The sequence below is a fragment of the Poecilia reticulata genome, linkage group LG20, assembly GCF_000633615.1.
Source record: "Poecilia reticulata strain Guanapo linkage group LG20, Guppy_female_1.0+MT, whole genome shotgun sequence".
NCBI lineage: Eukaryota > Metazoa > Chordata > Actinopteri > Cyprinodontiformes > Poeciliidae > Poecilia > Poecilia reticulata.
In genome coordinates, this window is record NC_024350.1 from 1,715,804 (window position 1) to 1,735,391 (window position 19,588).

At 40.8% G+C, this 19,588-nt stretch overlaps 1 protein-coding gene across 2 annotated transcripts in view; it reads right to left on the reverse strand.

The window, feature by feature from the left end:
* The window catches only part of LOC103482325 (partitioning defective 3 homolog), a 384,595-nt gene that overhangs the window by 63,242 nt on the left and 301,765 nt on the right, over nt 1–19,588 (reverse strand). Inside the window, exon 22 of one of the 2 annotated variants that reach the window (XM_017301982.1) lies at nt 11,596–11,989. The exons of the other annotated variant lie outside the window; for it this stretch is intronic. Within the exon in view, the coding sequence (XP_017157471.1) occupies nt 11,977–11,989 (13 nt within the window). The 3' untranslated portion in view covers nt 11,596–11,976. Of the gene's footprint in view, nt 1–11,595; nt 11,990–19,588 lie in introns of those variants that run through there. 2 annotated transcript variants of the gene reach the window in all.

The window sequence follows — 19,588 nt, forward strand, 5'->3', positions numbered from 1 at the left end:
TTGACAATTACAAGCAAAGCACTGCATCTATTTTTCCTTTATAATTATTATGCCTACATCTAAGATTTAACTTGTTATGCTGACAACTTGACAGCTGAAACTGAAGGTAGTCGATGTCAGCCAGCAGTTTTTTTGCTCTCTGGCAGGGAGCTGGAGGATAGGATCTTGAGTGCATCAATTAAGAGGTAGTCTTACCTCTAATTGGAACACAAACACACACTCATATCCTCAGAGGTGAACAAAACGAACATTTCCGAAGCCGCCGATAGCTTCTTTTGACGGAGGGAGAGGAAAAGTTTAGAGCCGCTCCGCCCCTTTACCTTCCTCCAGCCACATGCAGTCAGGCGTCAAGTGGAATGTTAAGGTGGCTCTGAAGCATCCAGTGAGCCTGACACCACACACTTACAGTTCCCACCATGCTGATTATATTATCTTTTAGCTTCTCGCACACACAAAACGGGATGTTTGAGAGATGGGGCGTCGCATGGGTGGGGAGGAGGAAAAAAAACGAACAAAGACGGGAGGGAAGAAAAAAAGTTGCAAACAGGGAAAAGAGAAAGAGTAGAGGAGGCTCTAAATCAGGAGACGGAAAGATCACGGCCCGCCGACGAGAAGCAGAACTCCGGGGGCCCCCAGGGCTCGGGATCTATGTGTAGGCATAATGAGCAGAGCCAAACATATCCAGCCTCATTAATTTCAACTATCAAAGCCCCTTTCTCGGCGCGCCACGCCGCCTGCTTCTTCACCCGTCTGCAAAAAGCCCTCACTTGTCACCTAAGATCAAAACAACTGAGGAGAAGTGCCAGGCTAGAGGAACCGCGAGCTGGGGGAAAAAGAAAGAAAAGAAAAACACTTTGTACGAGCAACGGAGAGAATGCAGAGGGAACATCCCCGCTATCTGCCGCATACCCAACCGGGGTCGGGATTTATATCCTGCAGATGTTCTTAAACACCTTGGCGCGGAACGCAGAGAGAGGGAGAAATGTTGAAATGCAAGAGGTTAATCATCAATATTTATGACTGGCATCTCCTCGGAATAGAAAGCAGACTCTGTTAAATAATAATAAAAAAAAATTTAAAAAACGAAGATCCTAAACAGAAAAAATATGAATAAACTTGTACCAGAAAATTAGTACCGTGAAGAGCAAACATGGCAATTAATCCATAAATAGAAGCAACACAGAGTGTTTTTTGTTAATAAGGAACAATTTTATTAAATGAGGAACCATTGCAGATAATTTTTTAAGTGTTTGCAACAGTATTTTTGAGAGGCGCATCGATCCACTTTTTTTACTTCCAATACCGATATGTGAGGTTTAGTATCGGCCAATACCAATCCGATACAGAAAAACACTGCTTTTTAAAATTTTTTTAAGGCCGACATAAATGTGCGGAATTATACATTTATTTGATAACTCTGCACCAGTACAGCACATTTAAATACACCAATAGCTTCCCAAGCTAGCTTAGCTCGGTCAAACGTAAAAACAATACAATTTTAAATTTTTCTGTCAGTGCAATCAGGCTTAGAACAGCCAATGGAAAAAAATAATAAAGAAACTGAAACAAACGAAAACAATAGGTTGACAAACATGTAGAAATAAAAATAAACTGGAGCAAAGCTTCTTCAAATTGTTTAGAAAGCGCATAATTCTAAACATAATTTAAAATGACATGACATTACTCAGAGCACAAAGCATATAATTAGATGGAATAGATCTGTCCTTATGGATAGGGTACATTGCTACTTATACCTAATATAGAATGTGTTTCAGTATCTGGAGTAATACAGATATGAATATTGGTATTTTTCATTTCCCTTCTTATATTTCAGCATCAACAAGCTGCAGCTAGTTCTTCAAAGCAGTAGCTTGTCAACAGCTAATTTGCTCTGCCGCTTACTTGTCAGCTAGTTTTGCAAAAACAAACTAGCACACACCATAGGGCGCCTCGAGCTCGTTTCCATGCTGCGAGCTGCTCTTCCCACAGGAACAAGGCGGTTTTGTTAGCTTATCTCCATCGTGTCCTGAGGACTTCCACGACCACCGAAACCTCCAGACTCTCCCGCGTCTGATGGTCTCCATTCAGACTCCGTTCTGATGCGGCCCCAACAAAGCCAGCTTTGACCGTAGCAATATTGCATCCTCTGTTCTGATACAGTGGGAGGTTTCACATGTCAGGCGCGGTCAGATGTCTGATAAAGTCAGGCACAGAGGCAGCTTTTGAGGCTCCGAGTTAAACAAACATATTAAAAGGAATTTCCTAAAAGACATGTGATTTTTTTTTTTGCGTTGCGGACATGTTTACCAGTGTCTTAACATTTCCCATTTTGTCACATTACAGTTTAATATTTCAAAGTATGTTATTTGGATTTTGTGTTTCCCACAAATCTGCAGCTTGAGGTAAAATAATTTAGATATTCCATTAGAAATCGAGATTTAAAGGGGCAGTATTACATGTTTTTCCAGGCATTTGCTGCCATTTTGCAGCACAATCAAGTAACTATGTAACTGTCTGTTGTTATAAAATTGCTTTATATATGTACATCAAAAATAACTAAAAAGGAATTGGACTTTGTAATTTGACACCTTGAAATTGGGTCTCCGTCTCTTTATAAAGCTCCTGCTCTTTCTGACACTCTGCCCTCAGGAAGTCAAAGCAAAGCAATTTGTTCACTCAGCAAACACGCAGCTTTCCATCAAGTGCTAACGGCTAATTGCTGCTGCCGCTAGTCTAGGGGAGTTTAGTGAAAATAGGCGGTGATTTGTGTGAGGAAGCGTTTAGGGAACCGAAAATGTCTGACACAGGAGATTCAAAGACTCCTCAAATATTCATAAAAAATGTAATCAACAACCCAGATTTGTTTTTGATGAAGGAATAACGTTATAATATGATATAAAGGTAGAAAAAAATAAACTCAGAGCTGAAAAAAAATTGCCTAAGAAATACGTAGAAGATTTGAACATTTAGATACAAAAAACAAAAACAAAACAATGGATTTTTACAGAAATTCACCATCCAACCTGACAGAAGTTGAGCAATTTCCCACAAAAAAATTTAATTTCAGTCTTCTAAAGTGCAAAAATGGCAGAGGATACCTTTGAATACTTCCGGCTTAACTGCAGTAAATGGGTAATCTACAAAGTTTGGACTGAGCACAACTGGTTATCAGACAAAAAAAAGAAAATCCCTAAAATATATACTCTTTTCACACAGATATTTACGACTTTGTGTTTATCTATCAAATGCATCAAAGTTTCTGGTTGTAACAAAAAAAATCGGAAAAGTTTAGGAGTGGGGTGTGACGGGGGGGTTGGGGGGGGGTCTTTTTCAAGAGTGGAATAAAACATCTGTCAACGCGTGAAGAAAAGCAAAGGGGCCTGTGGGAAACTATCAGGGAGTCTTACATTCTTGATCTTATCAGCAGGACTTTGGATTGTGAAAAGTCCGTGCGGAAACTGTAGCAAATCTCTGCTCGTTTAAGTTTGACGCAAAAAAAAACAACAAAAAAAAAACAAGAAAAGAAAGAAAGAAAAACATTCATCCGACGTGAGGGTGAAAAGTGGAAAGGCTGTCAAGTGGCAGCCAAGTTTGTGTCATGTCCTATCTCGCCTAGTGTGGCATTTTATCGCCGTATCGCCTCCCCTCTCGCACAGAGGGGGGAGCGTATAATAAACAACACTCTTCTTGCTGAAATCTTACCGTCTCAGCTTACTGTGTCTTTTCTTCCCTCCCATCTTTCTTCTTTTTATTTTTTGTTCATGCATGCAGACCCCCCCCCTCCACCCAACACTTTGTAAAAGTTCTTCAACTTGCCGCTTGTGTTTCTTGTGTTTCCAGGTAAGAGAGGAAAAAGATTAGCTTGCTAAAAGAAAACATCACAGAGAAATCTAGGTTAGCGCAAAAAAAGAAAAGACTTCCCTGTAATCTGACACGTTTGAAGGGAATTCAGGTAAGAATATGGAAAGCAAAACAAAAAACACAGACACTATTCTCTGTGGTCTCTACCTGGAAGACTTTTTTTTTTTTGACATTTATAGAGGTAGAGCACTGAGTTCTGCACAGAGATGTGAAGTTTTCACAGAGTGGAAGGAAGAAACAGAATTCACAATGGGAGCCGGCTTATGTGAGCGCCTGCGTGTGGGCGTACGGGTACCAGGAGAAACTCGCTGCTCACAGCCTTCATCAGGGTTTTACAAATGAATAAAAAGTGACAGGCCCCTACAGAGTCACAATTATGCCAGTCTGTTTTTTTTTTTTCCCTGTTTTTGTGGGTACTTACATAGGCATGCAGGGAAGGTCCTTTTAGCACTTTTCTTTAGTACTTTAGTAAAAGGTGAACACAGTAGGAAACACTCATCAGAAGGGGCAGTACTGTGTATTTTACAGCCGGATAGTGCTCCATTTTACAGCGCAATCTAGTATCTATGTTCACTCAAGCTGTTATAAAAATTTGATATATATCGAATATGACTCGAAAGAAATGTAACGCCTTGAAATTGGGCCTCTGTCTCTTTAAAAACTCCTGCTCTTTCCAAAACTCCGCCTTCAGTAAGTCATCACAACATCGCTTCTCGTTTTAAAAACAGATGCATCTTATATAGCAACATGGAAACATGAAGCCAACATTTTAAAATGCATCCACAGTTTCAAACCCGGTTTCAAAAATGCTCGTTTCTGTTCTCCCAAGACATTGGATCCAGCTTAAACGGCAAAAAGCTTTACTGACACCGAAAATCGTCTCCATAAAGGATAATTCCTCTAATGTGAGCTGAAGTCTCACAAGGCCAAGTAAGTCAAATCATGAAAGCTCTTACAAAGTACATCGTAAGCCTAAAATTTCTAGAAATAACTTTGATGCAAGTAACTGAAAACCTTTTTTAGCTGTCGCTAGCATGCATCATTTCCTAAGACAGTTTTAACTGGAAGAAAAGTTCAGATTCTAACATCTTTGTAACGTTTAATTTCACAGGCCATTATAGCACTGGTTTTAAACATTTCCAAAGACAGTTTCAGCTGACTGTTAGTGAAATTATGTATTCAACAGCCATCACAGGAAACTCTAATAACATTGCAATAATCTGATCTGATAATGGGAAATTAGTGGATCTTAACCTTCAAGCCTATTAAGAGGAAACAAAGAGGAGATGCAGCTATCAATGTATTAAGTGCCTTATTGTTTGAAATATTAAATGAACAGAATAGCTCAACCACACAATCAAGACACTAATAGAATTAGCAGTGCTATGTGTGTATGTATATGTATATATAAAAACATGATTTTACCTGTTGAGACATAATTCAAAATGCAAGATCTTCCCTTTACATTGAAGCAATGTAAAGGGAAGGGAAAGCATTGTTTTTGAATTGAAAGCAATGCTTTCAATTCAAAAACATTTTTTTCTGCCAAACTATTGGATAAATGAACATGTGAGGTCAATAAGACAAGATATGTTTTGGTTTTATCTGTTATTTAAGTTATTCAGCCATCAGATTGGTGCAAATTGTTATTATGCCTAAACAGCTTTCATGTGTTTCATGAATCTCTAATCATTTATGAAAAGACACTTCTTTAGAAACGTGTACTGAGGACATTGATGTTAGCATTGGGGAGGTCTGCGCTGCTGCAACATGTTTAGCATTGACATGTTTTTGTCTAGGTTTATAGTTGACGTATTGAATTTGCGCCATTCCTGCACCTGCCCGCTGACCTCACTAGCTATTATTTCAAATTAAGATGCCTGCTCGTGCACCTCCGAATTTCTAGAACTTTTCACATTTTTAATACAAAAACACAGTGGGGCGCTGGTGGGCAGACCTGTCCACCAGGCTTACTGTTGGGCTTAGCAGGTTTTCTGAGGGCAAACCTTGTTTTAGCACAACAATCGTCTTCTGGATTTTGTTTTGTTGAAGCAGAAATGAATCCCCCAGTGGGTCATGAGAAGCGGTTTTGTTGTCCATCGCTGCTGTTTGCGTTAAAATTGATGTAATCAATTAATCAGAATTAAAGCAATAAAGTCCAAACATATGGCAAACTTCTGTTTTACCTTATTTTGATACAAACATAAACCGGGTGGTACTCTTTAAGAGCAGCTGACAGGCTCAGTCCAGTGAAGCTCTTTGATGCAAATCAGTCAGCGTGGCTTTGAGCCATGGTGGGCCACTTTCTCCTCAGTCACTCTCACTGAGCTGAGGCCTCTCAGAGCAGCCGTCGCCATGCGGCGAATGACAGAAAGTGTCAGCAAGCCACTAATCCCTGTTTAGGCCTGTAAAAACAAAGACAAAGGCCTCACCCTCCCTCTGGCTGACTCCTGTTAGTCCTCTCAATGCCAGTCCCTCTCGCCCCCCTCCTCTCTCCACATCCCTACATCCATCCTGTCAGTCACTCGGCCTGGCCACCCCACGGCTGCTTAGCAGCTTTCGCACACAATTGCACACACACATATACTATACACACTTAGGACCATATGGAGAGGCCTGCTCATTGCCATTGTCTCCCAAGTTATCTCCTCTCTCAGCACCTGGCAGGGGAGTGAGGATTAGCATGCCTCCTAACTGCTTGAAGAATGCTCTCTACTCTTTGACTCTCTCCCACCACACTTCCTGTTTTGTTCTCTTCCCATCGTGGTCAAGCACCATGTGTCGGACTGAATGAGGCTTATCCGTGAGGGGCAGGCTTTACATGCAGCGCTGGTTAGCTCAACACTGGCAACAACGGAGGAGGAGGCTAAGACCAATGAGCTTTGGCTTAAGCTACTTGACATTCTCTCTCACACACGCACACACACCCCCACACACGCACACACACACAAGGCCACTGCTCTGCATGCAGAGTTACCTCTTGGTTGTCATAGTGCCAAAAACGAGCGTACGAATGTTTGTTTTAATTCAGTTTCACGGGGATGAATGTTAAAACGTCAAAATGGAATAAATTCAATAAAACCGAAGAAAAACAGGAAAAATAAAATCAATGAAAACAAAAAGTGTAGAAAAATAAGTTAAATAAAATTATTTTTCATTCTTTGTTGCATTATTTGTCGGTTGCAGGGGATCTCTTCAAAATCTTGTAAGATTTGAGTGAAGATCATTGTCACATCTGAATCTGAAATGCAGTTGAAATGAAATAAATTACATTGAGTTGTAGTTTTGCTTGCACAAGCTTTAAGTACTTAAAAATTGACATGATTTATATTTTTTCAAGCTCATTAAATTACTGTTTAGTTATTTAAAATTACACTTTATTTTATTTTCCACTTGTTTATGTGATTTTATTTGAGCTTTTGTGACAACGGAAGCAGAAAATTAAATGAATAAAAGAAATTCTAAATATTTTGCCAAATTAATATTGCCAATATGTGAAAATAAGTAAGATATTCTAAGATCTTGATGAACATATCCGTTTGTTTTAGGAAAACGTTAGCTCATTAGATTGTAATAAAGTTAAGTAGAACTTTAAAATAGCAAACCATGAACATGAGTCAGCTAATGTCTTATCTAAGCTAACATAATTAACAACACTGAGGTATGCAAGGTTTATTATTTTACAACAATAAAAACTTTTACAACTGCATAACTAGATGATTAAATCATTGTTTAGAGTGCCTAGTATTTCCTTGTATACTGCAAGTCTTACGGTGCAGTAAACTTGTGCAAGTGTAACTTTAGCTGCATTCAGAATTAAAATGGCATTTACCAAGAGCAACGGTAGCCACAGGTTGTTACTGAGTCCAGACCAAGGTCGATATTTAATACGCGCACAGATGCTGTTTGTGATTCATTTGCCTTCTGATAAGATGAGCAAACAAACAGTAGGGCCTCTGTGTGGGTGAGGTAAAGCCATCAAGGTCTCCAGATAACCTTGTTTACTCTTCTCTATACATGTATGTCCCGCATTATATAAAACTGCCATCCTAACAGCCCGCCGGAGTTAAAAAAAAAAGAGAAGAAGAAGAAAAATAAACAGAGCTTTGAAGTTACTGTTGTCCTTCAGCAAAAGCTTTTACTCCTTTCTCCTAATCTCCCCACAAATCAGGGCCTTTTATGTCTCTCAGAGCTCTATCTGAGCTGCGAATTGCACAGAGTCGAGACTGGGATCAATAATTAGTTTAACTGCATTAGGCTAATGTGCAGGAGAGCCATCTAAGCTCACATCGGCCTGCCTGACCAATACGCAGGCGGGTATGAAGACAGATAACAGAGGAGGGGCTCTGTCGCACCTTACGGCGTAATTACAGGCGATTCCTCAGACAGATGCTGCAACGGCAGTTAATTGATTTGTGAATTAATAATGAGGAGAACAATATTTCTGCTGCCAATGTGATTCCACCGTCATGCTATCTTGCCAACAACAAGGTGCTCCACATGCTGCGGGGTGGATTTACTGATTACACCAATAGTGATGGGGGAGAAAACAAACCCAGGTTACAACATTGAATATTTCATCTCCGTTCCCAGACTGTTACTTGTACAGCAGAACTTGCAGCAGTTGATGTTTCATTTATATGAATTTTTACCCAGTGGCGCCTCGTGCACAAGAAGCTGACCAGCTGCAAGTGGATTGGCGATTTTATTTTACCACTAGCTTACTGAGACCCTCACCTGGTGGTCATGAATTTAGCCAAGTGCAATTCAGACTATATCAACGAAAAAAAGTCCTTGAACTTTTCTAGTGATGTCTGCTTACCACAGATAATTCCCCTAAAGTCTCCAAAGTCTCAGGATTTTGCTTGCCAAGGTGGGGGAAAGTAGATCGAGAGGCGGGTTAGTGTGGCTTCCGCTTTGATGAGACAACTGTACCGATTTCTCATGGTGAAGAGAGAGTTGAGCCCAAAAGATTGAACTCTGACTGTACCAGTCGATCCGCTTTCCTACCCTCATCGATGGCTATGAGCTCTGGGTACTGACTAAAATAATGAGACGGCAAATCCAAGTGGTTGTCTGAGATCTCTCTTGAGGCTCCTCCATACTTCATTCGAATTCCAAATTCGCCTGTCATTGACGTAGAAATGTCACAAAAATTGCGTCATTTAGTTCATAGAAAGACGTTGGCTTCTCCAATCAACTGTAATCTAAGAGGGACTCGGAGTAGAACCCCTGCACCTCCACATCATCAAGAGGAGCTAGTTGAGGTGACTCAACTAGCACCTAGTTGAGTCAGGAGGCATCTGGTGAGGATGCCTCCTGTACACATTCCTAGCGAGGCATTTCAGGCATGTCCCGTCAGCAGGAGACCCATAGGAAGATCCACAACACGCTGGAGGGACTATGTTTCTTGGACTGGCCTTGGATCAGCTTGGAATTATCCCAGAGGAAAGGGTAATCCAAAGCGAGAGGAAAGTCTGGGCCTGTCTGCTTAGGCTGCTGCCTCCGCGACCCGACCCTGGATTAAGTCGAAGGTAATGGATGCCGGGATGCATTTCTTTTCCAACAAGACCATTTCAAAACAGACACCAGCTGTGTCCAAGTCAAAATTTAAGAGGGACAAGTTCTGATTGACGGTTTGTGTAGTCTTTAAATCAAAATCCTTATCGCAACTATAAAGAAGACTATAAAGAATGAATGGTTTAATCCTAAATTTAACCTTGTAATTTAGAACACAGTCAGTGTTACACGACTCTGCAAAGAGCACTGAGTTGAAATTATAAGCCTTCTTTGGCACCTTTTACTTGTAATTTGTACTTTAATGTGCCTAACATGGTTAGGCACATTTCAAAGTGACTTAGTCGACATGTATATAGAGAAAATGAGTTTGCATGTTTGTTTTCTTGGCTCTAATTTAATTTTTAAACATTGATACTGGAAATATATTATCCTTAGCGTGACTGGACTGAAGTACCCTGCTTTCAGTTTCTGATGAGGCATGAGTCAAATCCACCAGCTGTTTTCTCCCTGCATCTAATGTTGCCTAGGTGATATTATTTTAACAGCAACAGGTTTTCTCTTTCACACAATTAAACACCATCAGCATCAAGCAGAAGGGACGGAGAAAAAATAAAGAAGACTCCTCTAAGACCGCTTGTCAAACGCTCTTCTATTCCCCCAAAACTCCTTAGGGCACGTGAACAGGAAACATAAGAAATGTAGCAAAGAAAGAAATGGATAATAAAAGAAAGAGAAGGAGCTAGAAGTATGAGTGGACTCACATGAGGGAGCAGTGGGGCAATGGCCTGCAGGTAAACAGGGTTAAACCAGACTGGTTGTTAAAGGTTGTAGTGTTGTTATGACCAGGTAGTGGGGGGGTACAAGAATGTTAGGGGGTCATGCGGGACCGAAAATAATGAAGAGGAAAGCCTCATTCACTTCCTTGGTTTAGCCTTTGGCCTATAATGAGGGCTCTTGACACCGGGGAGCACACTGATGCAACACATTTGGCAGCCTAGCAAATTGACCTGGGTGCCTGATGGGTGATTGACAGCTATTCCTAAGGGCACCTAAGCTGCCCTGCATGTGTGTGTGTGCGGGAGGGGGGCGCGAGAGTGTGTTCTTTAAAGTGGAAAGTGAGTCAGACAAAGGAAGAAAAAGGAAAGTGAGATGGAGTGAGAGGGCAGAGAGGATGAAGTGACAAGGGGCTGTCAATGATGAAGAGAGGGAGTGGGGGGGAGGGGAGCACTAGAGCAGCGCTGAAAAGGTAATTGTGGGTAATTTAATGCTAAACTAAATTAGAACTGCGAGTTCAAACGTCATAATGGTCTGCAGAGTGAAAGTGTTTACCAGATGGGGGTTGGGGGGGATTTAATATTGGTGTGGGCACTCATGCGTACGTGTGTGGTCATGTGTGCATACCAGTGTTGCTGCTTATGCGCTTCAGGATTTCTATGTATCACCAGCTAGCTACGCACCGCTGCTGTCCGATTCATAACTGTCCTTTACACCCAGCGCAGAAAGCGCCTCGCAAACATATTTGTACCTTTTGAAATTTGTCACATTGCAACCACATTGCATTTTTGCTCAGGCCCTTTAGTCTGACACCCTGAAGTAAAATCCAGTGCAACTGATCACCTTTAGATTTTACCTAAATAGCAACAGAGTCCATCTATGTGTGTGGACTCTTTGATATTGGTAAAATAATCAATGCCAAGGAGTCTTTCTTTAGCGTCACTAAATAGAAAAACCTATATTTAACCTTCCTATCTTATCTAAAATCCCTGATAAAATATGGGCTATTCAAGTATGTGACAGTCTAAACACTAATGACATGTTTAAAGAGTCTCAGTCAGGTTTCAGAGTTCCTCTTAAGCACTTAAACATAACTTGTAAAAGTTACAAATGATATTCTCTTGGTTCCTGATATTTGTGTAGGTTCTAGTTTTGCTAGATATCAGTGCTGCTTTTGACCACAATATTATGTTAGAACTGCTTCAACGCACAAGTACAAAACAGAACTAAGCTAGTTTAAGTCCCTGTTTGTCAAATCCAGTCTCATGTGCACAATAAATCATCTTCACACTCAAGAGTTACTTATGGAGTACCACATAATAGTAAAAGTGACAATAAGAATTATTTATTACATCTTTTATTACATCTTTTATTAGGTAACTATATGTCTTTGACTGTGTCACAGCAATTATAGCCCCACAAACACAAATACTGCTCTTGAAAAACATTCCCATTTGAAAGATAATTCTTTAAGACACCAGCAACATAAAGAAGTGTCATTTTTATCACTAAACTGCGCACGATAACAGCATTTTCACATTTAATGGTATTTATTGATGCTTTCATTGAACAAACAGTGGAGAAAACAGTAAAACTATAAATCCTGACAATAGGGACAGTTTCATGGGATTTTAAACATCCTTAATAGAAATTTATTGTGCCAATGATAAATCAAAGCTTTATCACAACAAATGATAAATGATGCGATAAATGCCAACCCCTAGCATTAGCTATTTTTTCAAACAGGAATCGTCAGAAGTTTTCATTTCGAGGTAACTCTAAATGATAAGGAGTGGTATACGGATGTGCTCCGGTGGTTTTTCAAATTCCAGTCCTTAATAAAAAGAACAAACACAAAAACAAGAATGTTAAAGTCAATGTTATATTCAAGCTGATGTGGTACAGCAAAAAAAATACAATGGCAATAAAGATGTCTGTCATGATATTTGTAAATCTGTCTCAGATTTACATGCATTCCATAGCTGAAATGATACCACCGGTCAAACCAAAGCACATCAGGATGCCTAAACTAACACCGGAGGTTTAAGTCTTCTTTTCCCTCCAAATTGAGTTTCTTGCCAAGAATTCCTCATAAATCCCAATCGCAGCCTGTAGCTTCCCAGTATCTCAATAGAGTGTTGGGTTCAGACTTCAGACAGGTGAGCAGAGATAGGGGAAGGATATTATTTATGCCGGACGACATATATAACTCTAGTGAATATGGAAACAGTGACTGTTGGTTGATTTATTTCACAAGCCTGAAAGATGCAGTCATCGCTGCTATAAAACAAACTCCCAAACCTGAAAGGAGAACTCCCCGGAGTGTTCAGTTTATATACACATAGAACACTCAAGTTTCTTTATACATGTATTTTTAAAATAGTGTCTAAGTGTTGACATGCGATACTGCAAAAACAAATGTGTCCAAATTGTTTTGGGTTGACTTAAACGTTAATTAATGCGCGACAATGCATAATACCTTTGTCCCACTTTGCCACCGTTATGGAAAAAAAGGTGATCAAACCAAAATTGATGAGAACAAATTGAAGTAAATAACAACAGGGATCTTTCTGGAGCAAATCAGCGGTAAATGAAATATAATCTTAGTCAAGTTGGCAGACAGTCTGAACTTCAAAACAAAAAACACTAAACAGCAGTTAATTTGTATTTAAATATGCTTTTTATCGGTCTCAGATGTTGCCGTGCAAACAGTTTGAAGAAAGAACCGGCTACCTGGAGAACGCAGAGCTGACACATGAAAGCTCCTCTGCTGAGTTTTCACCCTGTCAGCACGCCGCAGGCACACACCCACCTAATTAACATCTATCTCCTGGAAATAAGCCAGCGTGTTTATTATTATTATTCTGAGGTATAGATAAAGAAAAAAGAAGCAAAAAAACAAGATGAACTAAAAGCGGAGAACAAAGTATTAACCGTCCTCAGAAGTCATCGTTTTGGCGACTACCTTTAGAGACGTGAGCAAAGACGAAACAAGATGTAAGCGGTAAATGACGCAGCTCTGCTTTATACGGCTGATAATCGCGTCACGGCAGGGAGCCGAGCAGGTGAATTATCCTCTCTGCGGACTCTGACGCCACCATATTTTTCCTAAAGTCTCCCAGAGGAACAGCCCCCCCCCCCACCATCCCACCATCCTTCTCCCCACAGGTGGCTGAGTCTGCTGGATATGTGAAGACTTACAGTGAGAGTTGCAGGCTGCTGCGTCCCATATCTCTAATGGTTGTTTTAAAAGACAGACCGATGGGAGTGATGAGAGGTGGATGGAGACGGTGTTTAAGCCGCGTCTCTGTCTCCAGAGACGGGCGAGAGAGAGAGAGCGAGCAGCTGAGTTATGGAGCGCGGTGACGACTGGGAACGCCTCGCATCGCTCTGCTGTGCTCCGTGAATGATGGGATGGAGGACGCAGCTGGGATCTCGACCTGAAGCAGTGAGGCTGGAGAGAGGGAGGGGTAAGGAGGTTTGGGGGAGGACGCTCTTCAGTGCAACTGCTCTCGCTCTCTGGGAGGCGCAGGTCCGCTTTGTGTCATTGTATTCTATTGGCTCAGGTTAATCTTTGTCTCTCTGCTGCTCTGCCTCTCACTGCAGCTGTCGCCTTGCTTTCTTTTGTTACCTGACCATTTTCGATTATGTTTTGAATAACTATCTGCTATTTGTTAAAAATTTGCACTGATCTGATATTTTAGGGAAAAGCAGAATGGATGTATTTTGTTCTGTTTTTTTTTTTTTTTTAGTTTTCAGAAACACATGAATATTGATGCAAACAAAACTATTTGTTTCCCGCCATGGCGGTGGTGGTGCTGCACCAACAAACACTGAAAAAAAAATGCCACAAAAACCAGTGAATAAAACTTGAGCGTAATTTCCTTCTTCAAAATAATTATAGGAGATTTACGTTGTTGTAGCATTTCTCTTTTGTATTTAGTAAAAGACCATGAGCCATTTCTCCTGCTAATGCTAGTCTCTCAAGTTTGTTTTGGTTGTACTTACCCAGAATGCCCTGCGCTATAATTCATCTCCTGCAGCGAGCACTTTTTACAAGGTACGTAGTTCATGTTTAGCTTAGTAAGATGCAATGAAAGGTACACATCTAATCATTAGTAACCATGGAGAAAATGCCCCATTGTCATATAGCCTAGCATGTACTAAAAAACTGGCAAGCATGTAGACTTTTGTACACTCTTAGGTCTGCTCTGCTGTAAGGGGAAATACATGTGATGTACATTCAGACAAAGTCTGCAATTTCATCAAATCATCAACCCTAACCGACCAATACCCTTGGGCTTTGGGTCAGTTTCTAAGCTACTTTTGGTAATATCGCTGTTTATGATCCCAACTAGTTGTGCTACTTCCGAACAACTTAGAAATACAATCGTAAACACTCTGTTTAATACTCTTCTCTTCCGACATCCATCATGGTGCCTCAACATAAGAAGGTGACATGAGTTGCAAAGAGTCAATATTGGGGCTGACCTACAGAAACTATGGATGATTACAAAGTCATGTTCATGCAAGTTTTGGACTGAGACTGTGTCTGATGCCTATTCTTTAACCTTTTAACTGTCACGGTGACACAGGTGTCCTTATCGACCCTTTGTCTTACATGTAAGTAATTTGACGGTGACAGTTGATGTTAAAAACATTATATAGTGCTTTTAAAAATCATTTTGACAACTCAGTCACAGTTTCTCATTCGTACTCACAAACATACACACACTTTTACACTGATATGCAGATCTGTAGGCAAGATTTGTAGTTAAGTGCCTTGCCCAGGGGCACATTGACGTGACAGGAGGAAGCTGAAATCGAACCGATAACCTTCCGATCTACTCTATACTCAGAGCCACAGTCACCTCTGTTGAGCTAATGTTATGGATTGGAATCAGAGGGAAATAATCCTCATCTCTTCATCTCTGTAGCGTTGTTTCTCTCATCCTCAGTCGTTCTCTCTGCACTTTGAACCCTTCTTGTTTGACCGTGCAGAGCAGAGATGGCGACACGGCATGAGGTCTCCATCGCAAGGTTAGAAGCTACAGATGGTGGACTCAACACTGACTCCGCTAAGCCTGCCGCTAAAATAGAAATGACGTCTGTCAGTTATGCCGTAGTGATGATGTATAAGGAGTAGTCTCCGAGACATCCAGACACGATAAATGACAGGACAGGAAGAAGCTTGTATTACTGACCTCTAGGTGATCAGACCCAACAAAACAAGACAATAAAACACAGGTGGGGTAATCAAAGGAGCTTCATCTTGCTATAATGAACACAAATCTATGTTTGCATACCTTCAAATGTGTATGTGTATGTGTATGTGTGTTTCCACTGTAGGGCAACCCACAAGATCTCCTTTTCCTTTTTCCCTTTCATCCTACTCCTTTCTTTTTCCCTCCATCATATTTCTTCTTTTAACTAAGCTGATTAAAAGGCAACACCCCAACACCCAACTCACACACCACCTAACCCCGAGCCTTTCAGCTGCGAGGGGTGGAGAGGAGCCCTAACCGCGTTCTGCATGAATATTAAGTATGGGATTTGTGTTGCGGGTTTGAAATTGGAAATCACAAGTTTGACTAATCAGCTTTAGAGGTTCAACATTCGGCATGTGCATTTCTACGTATGTGTGTGCGTGTCTGCGTGTGCGTGTGTGTGTTAGTGCATCTCTTCCTGTGTCTCCAGTGGCAACAGCGTGTCCCTGCACACATACACCAAGCCCTCCTGCCACCACCACTGATCCCGCTGTGAGTCAGAGTGCTTATTCACTGCCTCAGCAGGGCCAAATGTCCCCCCTCCCCCAAAACCCTCTCCCTCCATACACACTCGCACTAATGCTCCTCTCCACCCTCTCTTCACTGTATTCACTCTCTCCCACCTCCCATTTAAAAAAAAAGAGACCCAGAAATAGCCCAAGAGGCTATTAGGAAAAATACAGCCAAAGGAGGAGGAAGCTGTGGGGGTTTACAGTCCAAAGCCATTCAAGAGTACACTCCAGCGTCTCCCTCTCCCTCGCTCCCCCATGCCTCTCTTTGTTCCGATGAATCAGAGCTTCAGCGAACACGCTTCCATTCTCTCTCTCTGGATAGCTGGGGCTTGTTCTCCATCCCGGGCATCAGTGGAAAATGAGGGGGAAGAAAGAGTGATAATGAGAGGTAAAAGAGGTGGGGGGGTATAGGGGTGAGGAATAAGAGCGCGCAACAGGAGCGAGGGGAGAAAGAGATTAAGAATAAGATGTGAGGATGAGAGAAGGGAACATTAATGAAGCAGAGCCGATCCCATAATGGAGAGCGGATGAAATGAAGGGGAAGGAAACAACATGAAAAACCATTTCACGTCTCCATGTTGCAGCTAATGTTTCGCGTTCCCTTTTTGTCCTTCGCCACTTTCCCCACCACACCATCTCATGCCCACATTTATAAAGTCTTCGCCTTGTTCCAGACAAGAGATGTTATTTTTAAAAGATAAAAGAGCTTCACTTTTAAATCACTTAGAAAGCCGCCTCTTGATTGAACGATGTTGGAACTGCTGCTGTCATTTTACAGCGTTTAAGCTCTTCCTTAAAGCCCAAGTAACTTTTTGAGGTTTGGAAAATTATAGATAACGCTCAGAGGTATTGATGATAATTGCAATGATCTAAAAAAATGTTTTTCTTCCGTTTTGTAAATGTCATGAGGCACTCAAGAAGAGGCAAGATTTATGGAAAAGTTTTTTTTCCTTCTTCTCATAAAGCCCAGAAACGCTTTGATAAATCAGGCAGCACTTAAACTACAGAAGTGAAATTGTCTCAAGACTAACCTGGTGATTCCTTTTGACTGACAGAGTAAAAAAAGCACTTCTTGTACTTTTGGAACATTTTTTTCCCCATTGTTTTCAATAAAAGTCAGGGCCAAATGCTGGCCCTTTTTTCTGATGTTTGCCAGTTTTTTGTTAAACACAAGAAAAACTAAACTGATAATATTTGTGATTTCACAAATGTAGGACATTAAGCAGACGTATTCTGCTAGTTCTGAGAAGTCAAAACCAGTCGTGGGTTCCTGCTGCAATGGAGGAATCAAAAAAAGGGACGACAGCAAGATATGTCGAGCGAGATGTAAGACACACCGAGACTGGATACCAGAGGATTTGCAGGCCAATCACTGCAGAGGGTTTATAGCATGCAGGGCATTAGAGCGGCAGGTAAGCAGAAAGCCATCAAGCTGGTCACTGAGGCAGCAGAAGTCCGGTTCAGATGGATGTGGATCAAAAGAGTAGAACCTGAGGAAGGGCAATGATACCTCGAGCAACAAGCTGGGACCCCATCGACCCCCACTGGGATCACTTGGACTAAGAGTGCCTGAAACTGTGAGAGACCTGAAACACCTAATGACCCCCCAAAAAAATGACTGATGAAGTGTTCAAGCGTGTCAAACATCATAGTTTTAAAAGTATGATGTGCATGATTCAAGTTTTCAGATCTAAGCACATATTTTAAGCTGTTCTAACCATGCTAACTAAGGAGAAACGTATAAAACATCCACATCCAGCTTAAAGAGCTTTGATAAACCTGGTTTACAAAAATCCTAACCCCCTTTTCAACCGCATTTAAACATACTGCAAGTAAAATTTTAACAAATATGTCTTTTTCCTCAATCTTTTAGCCTATTTTCAACCTTTTAGATTTAATGCAACATTGTCTTTTTTCTATGCCTTTTCAATGGCTAAAGAGTGTTTCTTGGCAGGTAGTAAGCTTTTAAAAACCTCACAGTGACAAACATAAGCAGCTACTATGGAAGACATTTTTTACAGTGGTCAGTAGTTTGGGGGAATGCGGTAAAACAACAATTTCTTTGTTTTTAAACAATTATTTATGGTCTGAAACTCAGCGTAGTTTCACCTTCCTGTGAACACGAGAACCCGAAATGCCCCGATTTTACGACATTTTCTTTTAGAAGATCAAAGTGATTCTGGAAATTTAACCATACTGTATTCATTCAATTATGTTTATCTGCAGCAGACACTGTGTAATAGCTCTGTTATCAGGTCGATCACTATCAAACACTCTTATAGAACGTATGATCAGTCATCTATGAAACCAGTACTGCATGGTAATAAATCCTAGAAACACACCAAGCAAATTTAACAGGACATTTTCAAATTATGTGAGGACCAAAGTAGCATGGGTGGTTGAACTGAGCCACCAAGAAAGGCAGGAGATGTTATGTGTGGTGTTTCACTTCAACCAAGATTGTCTGTGTTTCTGTTGACCATATATTTGGGGAATATTGACAAAGTTTTGTGAACACTTGTAATGGAAATGCAGCTAATGCTGCTTTTGGAGGTTCAATGGGACAGAATGTGGCTCAAGTGGTTGTCTTTTCAAAATGTAAGCCGGTTAAAAGAGAACTTGACTTTGGTGTCGTAAAACAAACATTTGAGGTGATTCATGGCATGAATAAAACAACCTACACCAAAGTACAAACCATGAGCTACAAACCAACCCAATAGGAAAATCCGTAAAAATGACCCCATTGGAAACATTAAGCAAGTAAATTTGCTTAATGTTTATTTGGGTATGTCCAAGCCTAAGGATGACAGAGAAAAAATAGCTGGGCCTGAAACTTACAGACTAACATGGCATTTTACTCCACATCAGTAAACCAATTCAATAAGCCTGACCATGTTAAAGTGCTTTTCGTTATAAACTTCTCCAGTTATTTCTCCTGGCACAAAAAACAAGAAAAGCGCCACCAATCAGAGAGGATACAGTGGAAACCGAGAGATACTAATGGCATTCCCTTAAATAATCTTGCCTTTCTTTGAAAACAAGCCAGGTTTTGAGAACTTTGGCTCCGCTGTGATCCATGATGACATCATGAGGCCATTACAGTGGACCAACAAGGCCACGTGCTACCATTACCCTGTCACAAGGGACTAAGAGCATTTTTACAAGCATGCTGATGCCATTAGAAATGTCTGGTGGCTTCCACTGGATTTTATTAGGTACCAAAGTCTGGTTCAGGTGACCTAACAAAGCACTTGGATCATTTTTCAGCAGGGGTCCCTAAAGCTGAGTCTGGACATTAGCAGACGCTGTACTGGTTTCAGACATATACAAGGAAGCCTTTAGAATAAGCCCATTATGATGTAGCTTTACTCTGACAGAGAAAACAGCTGAGAAAATAATCACTTATAAGTCTAAAGAGCAACTAGGCAACACGGTGTTAGTAAGATATTCTGATTTATATTTAATATCATAGACCAGGAAATGCAAAAATAGGGAAAACTTTTAAAAGACAAGAATTGAAAATGTTGGTGAGTTGGCTTTTTATTTATTTTTATGTTTTTAAAGGCTCCTTAAGAGTCAAACTCTGAACACGGTTTAAGACAGATGAAATATACCCGTCGCTGGCCTTGAGGATTTGCTACGTAGTCACCTATT